At 37.0% G+C, this 14,460-nt stretch overlaps 1 protein-coding gene and 1 long non-coding RNA gene across 6 annotated transcripts in view; one reads left to right on the top strand and one right to left on the bottom strand.

Annotated features, from left to right (window-relative positions):
* The window catches only part of RANBP3L (RAN binding protein 3 like), a 50,426-nt gene that overhangs the window by 23,752 nt on the left and 12,214 nt on the right, over nucleotides 1-14,460 (top strand). The window contains exons 2-8 of one of the 5 annotated variants that reach the window (XM_023216507.2): nucleotides 4,043-4,101; nucleotides 5,389-5,428; nucleotides 5,990-6,007; nucleotides 7,140-7,214; nucleotides 10,202-10,273; nucleotides 10,622-10,761; nucleotides 13,698-13,801. In XM_023216507.2, the coding sequence (XP_023072275.2) occupies nucleotides 4,043-4,101; nucleotides 5,389-5,428; nucleotides 5,990-6,007; nucleotides 7,140-7,214; nucleotides 10,202-10,273; nucleotides 10,622-10,761; nucleotides 13,698-13,801 (508 nt within the window). Of the gene's footprint in view, nucleotides 1-4,042; nucleotides 4,102-5,388; nucleotides 5,429-5,929; nucleotides 6,008-7,139; nucleotides 7,215-10,201; nucleotides 10,274-10,621; nucleotides 10,762-13,697; nucleotides 13,802-14,460 lie in introns of all 5 variants that reach the window. The other 4 variants (XM_023216505.3, XM_023216511.2, XM_023216508.3 and 1 more) reach the window with 4 other exon arrangements.
* Nucleotides 1-14,460, bottom strand: part of LOC111545521 — a 102,208-nt gene that overhangs the window by 82,978 nt on the left and 4,770 nt on the right. The gene's annotated exons all lie outside the window — the stretch shown is intronic.

The following is a 14,460-nucleotide window of genomic DNA, read 5'->3' as shown; positions in this document are numbered from 1 at the left end:
TTAATTAAAGGTGTTGCCACTTACTAATGGTATGTATTTAGCGAGGCACTAAACCAAGCCTTAATTTCTTCATCTGTAAGTGGCAGAAACCATATTTAATCCACAGAATGATTAAAATAATTAATTTAGACCAGGTGATGGATAAAAGCACTTGACCCACAATGTACCCTCCTTGTGGAGCAGAATTACAAGTGAACTGAGATTAATAGATAGTACTTCGTGTTCTTTCTTGTAACAGGTACTCAATACAATATTTGTGAGGTGAATGAATGTCTTCTCTTAATGAAGTATTTCAGAAAAAAACAACACTGAATATTGAGATTCATTAAATGCTACATGAATCTCAAAACAAGCAAAATAGCAAAATTAACCTTTACGTTTTAAAGTATTTCTTTCTAAACCCCTCATTTTCTTTCATTGCCACAGAAGACTGTATTTTAAACTTTAAATTATTCGATTTCTCTTTAAAAAGAAAGTCATGGATGCACGATTTTAAAGAAAGAAAAGAGCAGCCTCATCAGCTCTTTTCTAGAACTTAGACTAGCCTCTTAGATTCCTCATTTCCTCTCCCTTAGTCCCTTCCCCCCAATACCCTTTCATCACCGCAGGAGGGGTGATCTTTAAAAGAAAAAATTCCTATCAGAGCAAATCACTCCCCCGCTTAAAATCCCTCTTTGACATCCCATTTTTCTTGGAATAAAAACAGAACTCCCTGGCAGAACCTACACGGCCTTGCAAAGCTCCAGCCTCATCTCCAGTCCTGTTTTGTAACCCTTGCCCACTGTTTTCTTAGGGTATCAGCTACACTGGTTCCTTTCATTATTGAAATGTGGCAAGCTCCAGCCTTCCTCAGAGACTTTCCTCTTGCTTTTCCCTCTGCTTGGAATGTCCTTCTTCAGTGTTTGCCTGGATAACTTCTACTCATCCTACAAGTCTGCCTAAACATCACCTCTCCTGGAAACCTTACCCTGACCCCCAAAAACTAAGATTCTCTTGTTGGTTACTTGTTGAGAGCCTGGTACTTCCCTTTTATAATGCTTACCCCGGTTGAACTTCAATAATTGTGTAATTAATTACTCAGTTCTGTTTCTCCTCCTCAGTGTAAGCTCTATAAAAGGCAGGGACTACATCTGTTTTCTTTACTGCTTTATCCATGTTAAAGGAGAAAGTTTAGACAAATTAAATTTATTAGAGTTTAATTGAGCAAAGAACAATTTGCGAATCAGGCAGCCCCCAAACTATAATGGGTTGAGAGAGACTCCAGTGCTGCCATGTGGTCAGAAAAAGGAAACAGAAAAAGGAAAGTGACCTGCAGAAAATGGAAGTGAGGTACAGAAACAGCTGGATTGGTTACAGCTGGTTTTTGCTTTGCTTCATTTGAAGAGTTGGCCTCCTGTGATTGGCCAAAACTCAGCGATTGGTAGAGGAGTAGGTTCCAGTCTGTTTACACATCCAGTTCACTACGAACAAAGAAATCTTTAGGCAGAATTTATAAGGAGGTAGCTTTAGGCTAAACTTAATTTAACATCCACAATACCATGCAAAATGTCTTGTACACAGTCATTTCTCAATACATATTTGTTGAATAAAAGGATTAATGACTATAGTAGAAAGGAAAAAAGGCTACATTTTAAATATATAATTTTAAGGACCCTGTTTTTATTTTCAGATTTTCCTGCTGGGTTAGGTAAACAAATCTGCTGTAGACCCAATGGCTTGACAAATGCTTACTTTTGACTCAGTCTTTGGAGCTAAGAGAATTGTTTGGGAGAAGGGGAGAGAACCTAGGGGGAAGAAGTATGAAGGTTATCTCTTTGCTAACCAAGTTCTGGGCAGTGTCAAGGGAAGGTGACTGTGCTGCCACTAACGCACCTTCAGTTAGACCACGTGTCCCTAGCTTCCAGCACAGTGCTTGCATAAAAAAGATGCACAATAAATATATGTTGAATTAATGGACAAAAGTGGCCTTTTTACTTTGCCATATGCCCACCAAGCTGCAAGTACGCTTTGTGACTTCCTCTTTAATGCTGCCATTGAAGATCACTTTTGCACGTTTTTAGCTGTATGTTTTGATAGAGGGAAAGTCAATATATTATTTGTGTAGGCTCAGGTCAAGTCATGCTGTTTAGGGATGATTGTCCTAAGCCCAGTTTGGAAGAGCCCCATTTATTATTCTAATTCATAAATACTCCACTACACATTCATAAAAACTATTTCTTTTCAAAATCTCTGCAAATCTCACTGCTTAAATCTAATGTAATTTCTGGAAAAGGAGCTCATTTTGAAAAACAACAAAGAATTGCATTATAGTTTCATATGAATGGCAATGCCAATATATTAGTGAAGATTTTCTGCTGGGGATCACTTGGCTCCAAGTGAAGACAGCATGGTAAGTGCTTGCATAAAAAAACTAAACAAGGCCGGGCGCGGTGGCTCACGCCTGTAATCCCAGCACTTTGGGAGGCTGAGGCGGGCGGATCACCTGAGGTCAGAAGGTCGAGCCCAGTGTGGCCAACATAGTGAAACCTCATCTCTACTAAAAATACAAAAAATTAGCTAGGTGTAGTGACACATGCCTGTAATCCCAGCTACTCAGGAGGCTGAGGCAGGAGAACTGCTTCAATCCAGGAAGTGGAGGTTGTAGTGAGCCAAGATTGTGCCATTAGCCATTACACTCCAGTCTGGGCAACAAGAGCAAGACTCCATCTCACAAAAAAACAAAAACAAAAACAAAAACAAAAAAAACCCACTAAACAGTTTATTTCACTGGACTGGGAAGAGGTATCCAAGTTCACATGGCTCTAGGAGATTCACAAAGGGTGTTTGAAGACTTTATGACACTCTTAAAAGATTGTGATGAAATGGGGAATCCCTTTCTGGCATTTAAACATTGTATATGTCTGGTAGTTTCTTGAAATTTGTCAGCTAGAGCTTTATTTATTCAGCTCAGGGATGGCAAATTACCTCAGTGCATGCCAAGACAATACACTGCTAATGGTTGCTATAATGAGAAAAGTTGTGAGGTCCTACTTGGTCTCACCCAGAATGTGTTGTCATCACTTAGCAATGATAGCTATGAGTTTGAGAATGGGGATTGTTGGAATGCCAGATATCCTTTCTTTAAGGCTTTTTTTGTTTGGTTTTGTTAAAATTTAAATCTAAAAGTCTTATTTAATCTTCACATAAACTCTATGAGGTAAGTACTGCTATAATCTCAATTTTTTTTTTCAGATGAAGAAAGTAAGGTAAAGATACATTGTTTCCCAAAGTATTTAGTCAATTAGTGATAGAACTCATATTTGAACACATGCTTATCTAAACTAACTCCAGAGTCCAAGCTCTTAACTGCCACATAATATTTCTTAAAAATTCTGAAGCATTCATATTTAAAGGTGTTAACACTTATGCATACCCTAGAATGAATTTCTATTGTCTTATCTAAAATAAGAAAATACAAAATATTAATAAGGCTGGCAAGGTTGAAGACAAACTTTACCTACTTTATAACACTGTGTAAGACTAATTTTTTATCTAAATATCAAAAATAAAGTTTGGTGTATGACTACTCTAGTGAAGGAAATATGAATTATTTCTGGATATTTTAAGGTTGTAATGCAATGCATGCATATCATTTATACCTCCACATCTAACCTAAGTGGAAGTACTACTTCTAGATTAGATTTTTCACTCATTGAAACTTTTTATTCTTAAAGTAATGGTGTTAATCACCATGCCCTGATGAGATTCTAAAGGTACATAATTATATTTTGCTTTCCTTAAACACTTAAAGCATGTTCTTTTAATGGGATTACCTATTTATGGAAACATACTGCTATCATTTCCCCCAAGTATTTATTTCTGTAATTAACTGTTAAATTATTTATAAATGTGCAATTTATAGTATCCACATAAAGTAGCTTAGCTTTTACCCAAATGCAGAGAAAACAAAAAACAAAAAAAGTCTTCAAATATTTTTAGATGGTGTAAGAAATGTCAAAGTATGCTTTGATTTTATTGCCTGTTTTTTTTTTTTTTTTCACAGAAAAATCTGTCATTGCTCAACCAATATTTGTTTTTGAAAAGGGAGAACATACTTTTAAGGTAAGATTGTCTACTTCTTTGTTTAATTTTACTTTGACAAAGATAACTGTATTTCAGGAAGCTAGTTATCCTGAAAGATATCACTGCTGCTTAGGTTTACGCTGTTCTTTACTAGCGGAGTAGTGCCTCCAGATTATTGATATAGTCAGGATTTACAAACATCAGTTTGGCTGGAATGGGAAGCCAGAGGCCTTGTCTTGGAGCTATGAATAACATACTGTTTCATTATAGTAATATCTTTATTTGGAGTAACTTGAAAAGGGGAGGAGCTGAAAGAGATTAGGAGGGCTATAGCTCCTCATATGAGTCCTCACCACTGACCTAGCCTAAAACCGGGTAAAAAAATAAATTCTAAACTATGATATTTGATTTTAAAGGGACCTTTTGAACTCTGCCTGCTTTTTTGGCATCATACTAAAATCATCCGTTTTGTAAGACCAACAGTAAGATTAGTTGCTGGGCGTGATGGCTTGCGCCTGTTATCCCTGCACATTGCTAGGTCACGGTGGGAGGACTGTTTGAAGCCTGTGGTTTGAGGCCAGCCTGATCAATAAAGCAATACCCCATCTCTACAAAACAATAAAAAGAAATTAGTCAGGCATGGTGGCATGTGCCTGTAGTAAGTCCTAGCTACTTGGGAGCCTGAGACTAGAGGATAGCTTGAGCCTAGGAGTTAGAGGTTGCAGTGAGCTACGATTGCACTGCTGACAACTGAAGCCTGGGTGACAGAACAAGACCTCATCTCTAAACAAACAAAAAGCCCCACTAGATTCTCACTTTACCTTATTTCTTGGTATTCATTCTTACCCATGCAGGTAATTTAACCTACTACCCACAAAAACGCTAAACGAAAGAAACACTCAACCTCCAAGCCCTTGTTTAAAAAACAAATTCCTGGGCCCCACCCAAGAACAACCACTTCAGAATCTTGAGAATAGGTACCTCAAAATCTACATTTTTAAACGAACTTTCACAAGTGAATCTGCAGTCATTGAACTACAAAACTACTGGACTAGACTTTCAGTTTTTCTTGACTATGTGCCTAACAAATGAAGGTGAACTGCTTTGTCCTGGCCAGGCTAATTTAATTAGCCCTGGCTTCTGAGAATTCTGTAAAGTGGCAGGGTGGAAATCTGATGTACTAGGTTGGTGCAAAACTAATTGTGATTTTTGCCATTACTTTTAATTGCCAAAACTGCAGTAACTTTTGCACCAACATAATACAAAGGCTCTCCTACAACATAATACAAATACTCAGCTTTCCTCAGTGGTTTTGTTTCCTTTCAGAGACCTGCAGAAGACACCCTGTATGAAGCAGCAGAACCAGGTAATGATTTTCATCCTGTATTCCAAAATCAATCTTCATACAAACCAAATTAGCAGACACAAGTATTTTGGCATGTGGCACAGACTGTGTGAAAGTTAATGTTTTTTCTTTTTTAAAATATGCCAGTAGATTCACTTTTGTTTTGAAAGATGATATATAAGTCCCTGAGAACACTGATGTTAGTGACTAAAATTCACTGTGCTCCACTCCCTGCCCCTCAGCCTATCAAAAACATTCTCTGTAGACCTCAAAATGCATATACAAATTATTGCTGACACCAGTCATTTCTAATTGTTTCATACTAACATGATATGCCTATAGGTTTATAATCAATCAGCAACCTATTAACCCCAATATTTAAAATAGTGATTCAAGGGTTAATGTGTTATCATATGATGATCTGTGTAGACAAAAGAAAATTCTGTTTATCCTACCCTATCATGAGTTGAGGATACTTTGTTATTGCAAGTAATTTTAGTCTTCCCATTGCTTTTCTTGCAGAATGTAATGGTTTTTCAAGAAAGCGTGTACGGTCTTCATCTTTTACTTTTCATATTACAGATTCTCAGTCCCAGGGAGGTATGTATAGCCTTGACTATTGACTATTCACTGTTATATTTATTCTGAATGCAAAATTACTGAGAAACTTTTCAAAAGAGTAATGTTAAAAGCTTACCAACTGAATAGTGTTTGTAATATATTGTTATGTGAAAACCACAAGCTATATAATGGTACAGTGAATCAGTATTTAAACATTCCATTTATCAGCATTGGAAAAAATACCAAAAGAACATATGCCACAATGATAGCAGTGGTTATCTTAAGTAGAGGACTTGCAGGTGATTTGGTCTCCTCCCTGTCCCCCATGCCTTTATATTTTGCTATATTCCCAAAGTTTCTGCATTGAGCACGTATTAGCTTTGTAAGTAGGGGAAAAGGCCATTTTTAAAGTAACCATTGGCTGGGTGCGGTGGCTCACATGTGCAATCCCAGCACTTTTGGAGGCCGAGGTGGGCAGATCACGAGGTCAGGAGTTTCAGACCAGCCTGGCCAACACAGTGAAACCCTGTCTCTACTAAAAATACAAAAAAAATTAGCTGGGCATGGTGGCAGGTGCCTGTAGTCCCAGCCACTTGGGAAGTTGAGGCAGGAGAATCTCTTGAACCTGGGAGGTGGAGGTTGCAGTGAGCCGAGATTGTGCCACGGCACTCCAGGTGGGGTGACAGCATGAGACTCCCTCTAAAAAAAAAAAAAAAAAAAAAGAAAGCAACCACCTATTTAAATAAATGGATGCCTATCCTTTGAAAATAATTTTATCATACACTGTGTTCCGAGTAAATCAGTAACTTAGTTTGCTTCTCTTCTATGCTGAAAGCACTCCAGTGATTCCTTTTATAATGAGCTCCATGTCTTCCGCCTTGTAATACAGCATCTATGTATATATTTCCCCTCCACTGTGAGTTCCTTGAGGTCATCTTCATGGTTGATAGTGTCTTACATATGGTGACCATAGAATAAATATTATATTTACTGTTGAATGGAATTGAATGGAAATTAATTTATCATCATCAGATGTACTCCTTATTTACATTAATAAAAATACTTTTCTAAATTAGTGATACAGAAATTTTTCCAAAACAGCAAAACTCCAAATGAAAACAAAACAAAAAACCCACTTTCTAAGTGACTTTAGTTTGCAATCTGCTTTTAGTGTCAACCTTGTCTCAGAAGCAAATGAGATTTTCATCCATCACTAACCTCCCAACCTTCCTCCATTCTGGGTCAGGTAATAAAGAGTTTCTAGAACTTCAAGCCTGACACTCTGACCTTTCAAAATCATTCTTATTAATGATGACTTTTCTTTCTTAGCTATCATAAGATGCTGACACCTTAGAAATAGATCAAATAGAGGCCTTAGCAAAGTATGCATTGAAAAATACCTTATGAATTCTAACTTCACAAATTCTGAGTATATGTTTTTACCTTGGGTAGAAAGTTTGAACTTAATTTTTTTTAGGATTTCACATTTATAACAGCATTATTTTATTTAAGGCAGCCCTATAAAAGTAAAAACAATTTGCATTATTTTACTTCTTATTGTTCATCTACATAGTTTATAATGTATAGTATTTAAAACATGCAATTATGCTTTAAATTCATATTTTAAGTTTAGCATATAAATCCATTAAAATTTCCATTAATTAAAACATTACTCCTCTTTACTTGAAATTTATAATGTTTTGCTTAGTAAAACTATTTTATCATAATAAAATAGTTGAAATGGTTGGCATTTTCTCCACGTTAAAATGATCTCTATTCTCATGTTTTTATTTCTATTAAACAATCAATTGCCTTTTCCATGTTAAGTTTGCCACTAAGAAAGAAAAAGTACAAACTACTCACTTCACTTGAATTGATCCCCCTCTACCCAGGAACTACAGAGTTTTTTCTTTTTTCCTTTTTCTTTTTTTTTTTTTGAGACAGAGTCTGGCTCTGTCACCCAGGCTGGAGTGCAATGGCACGGTCTCGGCTCACTTCAACCTCCGCCTCCCGGGTTCAAGCAATTCTCCTGCCTCAGCCTCCTGAGTAGTTGGGACTACAGGCGCACGTCACCATGCCCAGCTAATTTTTGTATTTTTAGTAGAGATGGGGTTTCACCATTTTGGCCAGGATGGTTTCGGTTTCTTGACCTCGTGATCCGCCTACCTCGGCCTCCCAAAGTGCTGGGATTACAGGCCTGAGTCACCTGCGCCCGGCCTGAACTACAGAGTTTTTCAATGAATAAATCTACATTCTTAGTAATAACTGCAGGCATGACTGAGCAAGTCATGTATCTTTCAGATGCAGAAGAGACACTTTTTAGTGTCTCTAACCCTTCTAACCTGACAAGCTCAGACATTAAGATAAATAGAGATCCTGGCCGGGTGTGGTGGCTCATGTCTATAATATCAGCACTTTGACAGGCCAAGGCAGGCAGATCGCTGCAGGCCAGGAGTTCGAAACCAGCCTGGCAAACATGGCAAAACCTGGTCTCTACTAAAAATACAAAAATTAGCCGGGCATGGTGTTGCATGCCTGTAGTTCCAGCTACTTGGGGGATTGAGGCAAGAGAATTGCTTGAACCCAGGAGGCAGAGGTTGCAATGAGCCAAGGTCACACCACTGCACTCCAGCCTGGATGACAGAGGGAGACTCTATCTCAAAGAAAAAAAAAAAAAAAAAAGAGAGAGAGAGAGAGAGAAATAGAAATCCTAATCCCAGAGGCAAAGGTACTCTGTTTTATGGTATTTACACATAAAACAAAGGAATGGATTTAAGTTAGCTATGCACCTGCTTTAATTCATTTTTTATTGGACACTCACACAAAAAGAAAGCATCACTCTGTTTTATCTTGTGCAGAATGTTAGTGGTGTTCAGCAGGAGAAAAATATGGCTCATTTTTTGGTGATGTTCAGTAATAAAGATAATAAAAAACATTAAATTGAACTCTGAAGTAAAGAAGGGATTCTACCCCAACGTTTATGTTATAACTCCTTAAAGAATACTTTGAAGAAGCAATTATTCTTTTCTCATCTTCATTAATTAAATGCCAGGCCGGGCGCGGTGGCTCAAGCCTGTAATCCCAGCACTTTGGGAGGCTGAGACGGGCGGATCACGAGGTCAGGAGATCGAGACCATCCTGGCTAACACAGTGAAACCCCGTCTTACTAAAAAATACAAAAAACTAGCTGGGCGAGGTGGCGGGCGCCTGTAGTCCCAGCTACTCAGGAGGCTGAGGCAGGAGAATGGCGTACACCCGGGAGGCGGAGCTTGCAGTGAGCTGAGATCAGGCCACTGCACTCCAGCCTGGGCGACAGAGCGAGACTCCGTCTCAAAAAAAAAAAAAAAAAAAAAAAAAAATTAAATGCCAAAGGTTGCTGTTTCTGCAATTTGCAGTCAAAAGGAGATCCCTTTGAATTGTATAGAAATTCTATACTTGGAGCCATCACCACAGTCTTACCCCACCAACATGCTTGTAGAAAAATAACCTAGCACATTTGTCATCTTTACTTCTTTCTTCAGGTATACTCATTAAAAAGTCAGGAAGTGTGGGCAAACTTTGGTAACAGTTTTATAATATTCTATAAGAGCTATATATTAATGCCGAAGAGTTCATTACCAATTCAGATTTTATAGTCTGTAGAATTTCTGACAGTACACTATTTAAAGATCTAAAAAAGGCTGCCTTTTCTCTAGTCACCTAATTTTCACTTCGATTTCTGAAAGTAAACAGAACTATGTAGCCAGACGCATCTGGCAATCCACCCCCCACCGTTTTTTTCCTTTGAGATGGAGTCTCACTCCCATCACGCAGGCTGGAGTACGATTTTTGCTCACTGCAACCTCCACCACCTGGTTTCCAGTGATTCTCTTTCCTCAGCCTCACGAGTAGCTGGGATTACAGGCACTTGCCACCACGCCTGGCTAATTTTTTTTGTATTTTTAGTAGAGACTGGGTTTTGCCATGTTGGCCAGGCTGGTCTCAAACTCCTGACCTCAGGTGATCCACCCGCCTTGGCCTCCCAAAGTGCTAGGATTACAGATGTGAGCCACCACGCCTGGCCGGCAATCCCATTTTTAGCAGAGCCAGCGCTCCAGGGAGCACTACCGAGTACTCTGTTAGTGCCAATTGCGCCATCTGCTGGTAAACTCAGAACGGGGTTGTTAAGCCCCAAATAGTGTAAAATCTGACACTCTTCTGTATTTAAAATTTTTAAAATATTTTTTCTTACAGTGAGGAAAAACAATGTTTTTATGATATCAACTCTTGTGCAAAGTAATGTTGATATAAAGAGTGCTGAACAAGGTATGTAGCTTCTATTTCGAGAACCTCAGAAATTGTATATTTTACCATCTATATTTTCATCTCCCTATATGTGTATGTGTCAGGGGCATGGAGTTAGGTCAGAGAGACAAAACATGAAGAAATAATGCAAGTAAGCCAGGTTTCATGATCAAAATGAATAGTTACTGGGCAAAAGCCAGGCAGGGTGTGAGTGCTGGGGAATTCAATGCTTATTTTGACTTTGATTAATTAACACTAGTCCCTAATTTAAACATGACTTTAGAAAATAAGAATTATATTAGTTAAAAACAGGCAGTAAAGGAATATTGCACTAAAAATATATTTATCTTTTAATTCTATTCTTTTAAGGTCCTGTGAAACATTCTAAACATGTTATTAGACCTGCTATTTTGCAGCTACCTCAAGCTCAAAGTTGTGCAAAAGTAAGAAAAACATTTGGACACAAGGCACTGGAATCCTGCAAGATTAAAGAAAAAACAAATAATAAGGTGAGAAAGCCCAGGATAACAGGACTGACCTCAATCCTTCATCCTTCCTTTTCTAGGTTGTTTGGGGCCTCCATATCCAGAAATAGGAGTTGCCTGAGCTTTGTTTTGTTGCTGGGCTAGATAGCATAAAGCCCTTGGTAACCTTTTTAAAGTTGTACTCTTACATTGGAGAGTTGTAGTCTCACAAATCTATGGTCTCTCTAAAGTTATAAAGCTGAGTACTACTGGGCAGTAGAAATCTGGGGGTCTTATGCCACAGCAATGACCCTATGTGAGAACAGGGAAAGCAATGAGGTAGCCAGGGGCCATATTCAGTAGTCAAAAAAGAGATATGGATTTTCTCTACATCGCCAGCTGGTCAACATCACAGTGTATCTTCGCCAGTTTAGGTCATACCAGGGGTTCACTTCAGAGCCATATTCCAGTATAACAGGAGCAGAGAACTCCCTATACAGTGTAATTGGAAGGGTTTGGGAAGCCTCCAGAGACAGATAAGAATTCTATCTTCCAACTATGTAGTGTCTGAATCACTCTTTGTAGGCCTTTCTAAAGAGATAGTAACTTACACAAGCCATGCAGATATGGGTTTGGGGATATATTCAATTGCTGTAGTGCTATCCCTGTCTTCCAGCAGAAGCAGACACAGGAGGAATAGGACTCAAGATAGGCAGGTTGGAATTTGAGAGTTATTCCATCTTAGCCATTTGTTTCCAGCTGAACTACTGAGGATTGGTCACATAGTTTCGCTTTGTTTTGTTTTCCCTTAGTGAACATAAGGACAGAAACATGCAAGTGTAAAAAAAACACCACCTTGGTACTAATCTTGCCTTTGCCACTATCTTTGTTTATCTAAACAAAGCACCCATTCAACATCTTTTTTTATCAGCAAAGTAAGGGACTTGAACTTGGTCAGCATTTACCAATATTTTTATATTTCTAAACCCTTTACTTTGTAAGATATGAGTTGGAGAGATCCATTATGAACTTAAAAAATCATTTCATCATTTATGCATGCTATATAAGTAATTTTTAAGTAAAATATGTCTTCAATTTTAGATAAGTTTATTACTGTTTTCATTTAAATATAATGTAATAATTATCACCAAGTTACATAATTCCTTACTTTTATTTAAGAAGTGATATGGCCGGGCATGGTGGCTCATGCTTTTAATCCTAGCACTTCGGGAGGCCGAGATGAGTGGATCTCTTGAGCTAAAACGTTCCAGACAAGGCTGGGCAACATAGTAAAACACTGTCTTTACAAGAAATACAAAAATTAGCTGGGCATGGTGGCATGCGCCTGTAGTCCTAGCTTGAGCCCGGGAGGCAGAGGTTGCAGTGAACCAAGATGGTATCAGTTTGGGTGACAGAGCCAGACTATCTCAAAAAAGAAAAGAAAAAAAAGAGTGATGCATGGTGTTTAACTTGTTTTAAATTATATAATAGGAAGTATAATGTGTTGACTAATTTCTAAAAAGTTATATTGCATTTGATTTTAAAATGGCATGCACTATAAATATACAGCAAGATTTTAATTACATGCTATGACATCAAAAGTACATCAATCTTTCTTGCAGGATTTTTGTAAACACTGCATTGCATATTTTTAAAATAAAATTTATTAATATATTTCTTCCATTTTTTTCCTAAATGATCCAAGCATAAGAGAAAATTTCAAGCTATTGTTTATATTTATTTTTGAGAAAATTAGAAGGTCTAGTGAATAAACCTTATTTCCAGTTATTGAAAATCCCTACTGCATATGCCCATCATTAAACAGAAAATTTAATGCCCATCATTAAATTTTCCATTTAGTGATCTTTGAAGATCCAGAGACACACTGTATATAAGATCCTATGTAAGAATTTTGACCAAATGAATGTAATTTAAGATTCGGTGAAAACTATCTCTAGGTGGATTTTGTAGAACCATTATCTTTATATTTCTTATTAACTTGTATATCAAAATCAGATAAATTATTTTCATCCTATCATTAATCAATGGTTACTTACTATGTATAGATTAAACAATATATGCCTAAATAACTATTATAACCAACATAGAAGTGAAAGCTACCATTTCGACTGAGAGATACATCATCTGAGTGACTAGGTCACGAGCATGTACTTCGATCTTTGCTAAACATGCACATGCTCTCTTGATATATATTTGTCAGTTCTCAAATTCTTGTTAAAAAAGAAAAAGTATTCAAAATTATTTTTATTGATTGAAATAAAAAAATTAAGTGGAAACATATCCCATCTGGCTTTAAAAGACACGAACGACCTGAAACATCTTTGCAAATCCCTGGTCGAGGAAGAAAGGTGTCCACAATACACTGAAAATACTAGACCAGATAATTTATAGGGTTCCTTCCAATTCTAAATTTCCTCACTCTTACATTTATATATTAATTCAGGTATTGTGCATACACATATGTACATAAGGCAAAGTAACTGGTAAGTTACCAGTTGAAAATTTTAAGATAAAGAGATGGGGTTTTCTCTTACATTGGGTGAATAGGATGGTGACATTTTTGGGTGTTACCAAGGATTACATAGTCCTGAAAGTGAGTTTTACTAATCCAGAAATGAGAATTAACCCAATTTGACTAAAATGGCGAAAATAACAAAACATAGTGGAATTTCTGAATATTATGATATTCTGGTATTAGACAGATCTCCATTGTATGTGAGTGACCTGGACAAGTTATTTAAGTTCTTTGTGTCAGTTTACTCACCTGTAAAATGTGGATAATAGAAGTACAAAGTGTATAGAGTTGCAAGGAGTAAATGAGATAGTACACAATATGCTTAGGGTAGTACTTAAACATAGTAAGTTTTCAATATGTTTAACTATAACTATTGTTTCCTTGTCTGATGGTCCTATAGTAAGGTAGTCCTTATAAACTTTTTGATGGATTTCTTTACTTTCAGATTTCTGAGGGAAATTCTTATTTGTCAAGTGAAAATTTATCAAGTGCCAGAATTTCAGTCCAGCTGTCTACTAACCAGCACTTTTTAGGTGCAACATCAGTAGGGTAAGTTAATAATGAGAAAACAGAAGCGTTGTCCTTTCATTCTTGCATTCTTTTATTATTATAACCAATCATGGAAAATAATTTTCTGACCTTCTATGGATAAACTGCCAAGATTCCCATTTGAAAGTAGATTTTATAGGAACACAAGTTTAAAATATTTTTAAAAATTTTCTGATACTTAAATATTATATTAATACTGGATTGTCTTCATTGTTTCACTCACTTGGGTGAGAATTTTTGAAAATGTATGGCTAAACTTTTATTTAGTTGGGCATAAATTATCTGGTTAGTAGATTAGGCTCTCTTCCTCTCTCTCTGGCATTTTTTTCTTTTATTTTGGCATTATTCATTTTTTATTGGCATGGGTTAGATAAACAACAAGGAAAGCAGTATAAATCTGCCATATTTATTAGTATGTATTAGTATTACTAGTGATGAATAAATGTTTGATCTGAAAGATTAAAACTAGCTGTGGATATAAACTGACTCACATGACTTGGCTCTGTCCAGGTACGGTAGCAGGTGCCTTCTGTGCACATGGGGGATGCAATGATGAACGCTGAGCACATCTGTCTACAAAGAGAGGGCTTCCTGTCTTCAAGTTTCTCATCAGGAAAAACACTTTTAACACTAAAAAAAATTTCTGGGAGGCAAAAAAA

This window comes from Piliocolobus tephrosceles, chromosome 4 (assembly GCF_002776525.5).
Source record: "Piliocolobus tephrosceles isolate RC106 chromosome 4, ASM277652v3, whole genome shotgun sequence".
In the NCBI taxonomy this organism is placed as follows: domain Eukaryota; kingdom Metazoa; phylum Chordata; class Mammalia; order Primates; family Cercopithecidae; genus Piliocolobus; species Piliocolobus tephrosceles.
This window is presented reverse-complemented; position numbering and strand designations above follow the sequence as displayed.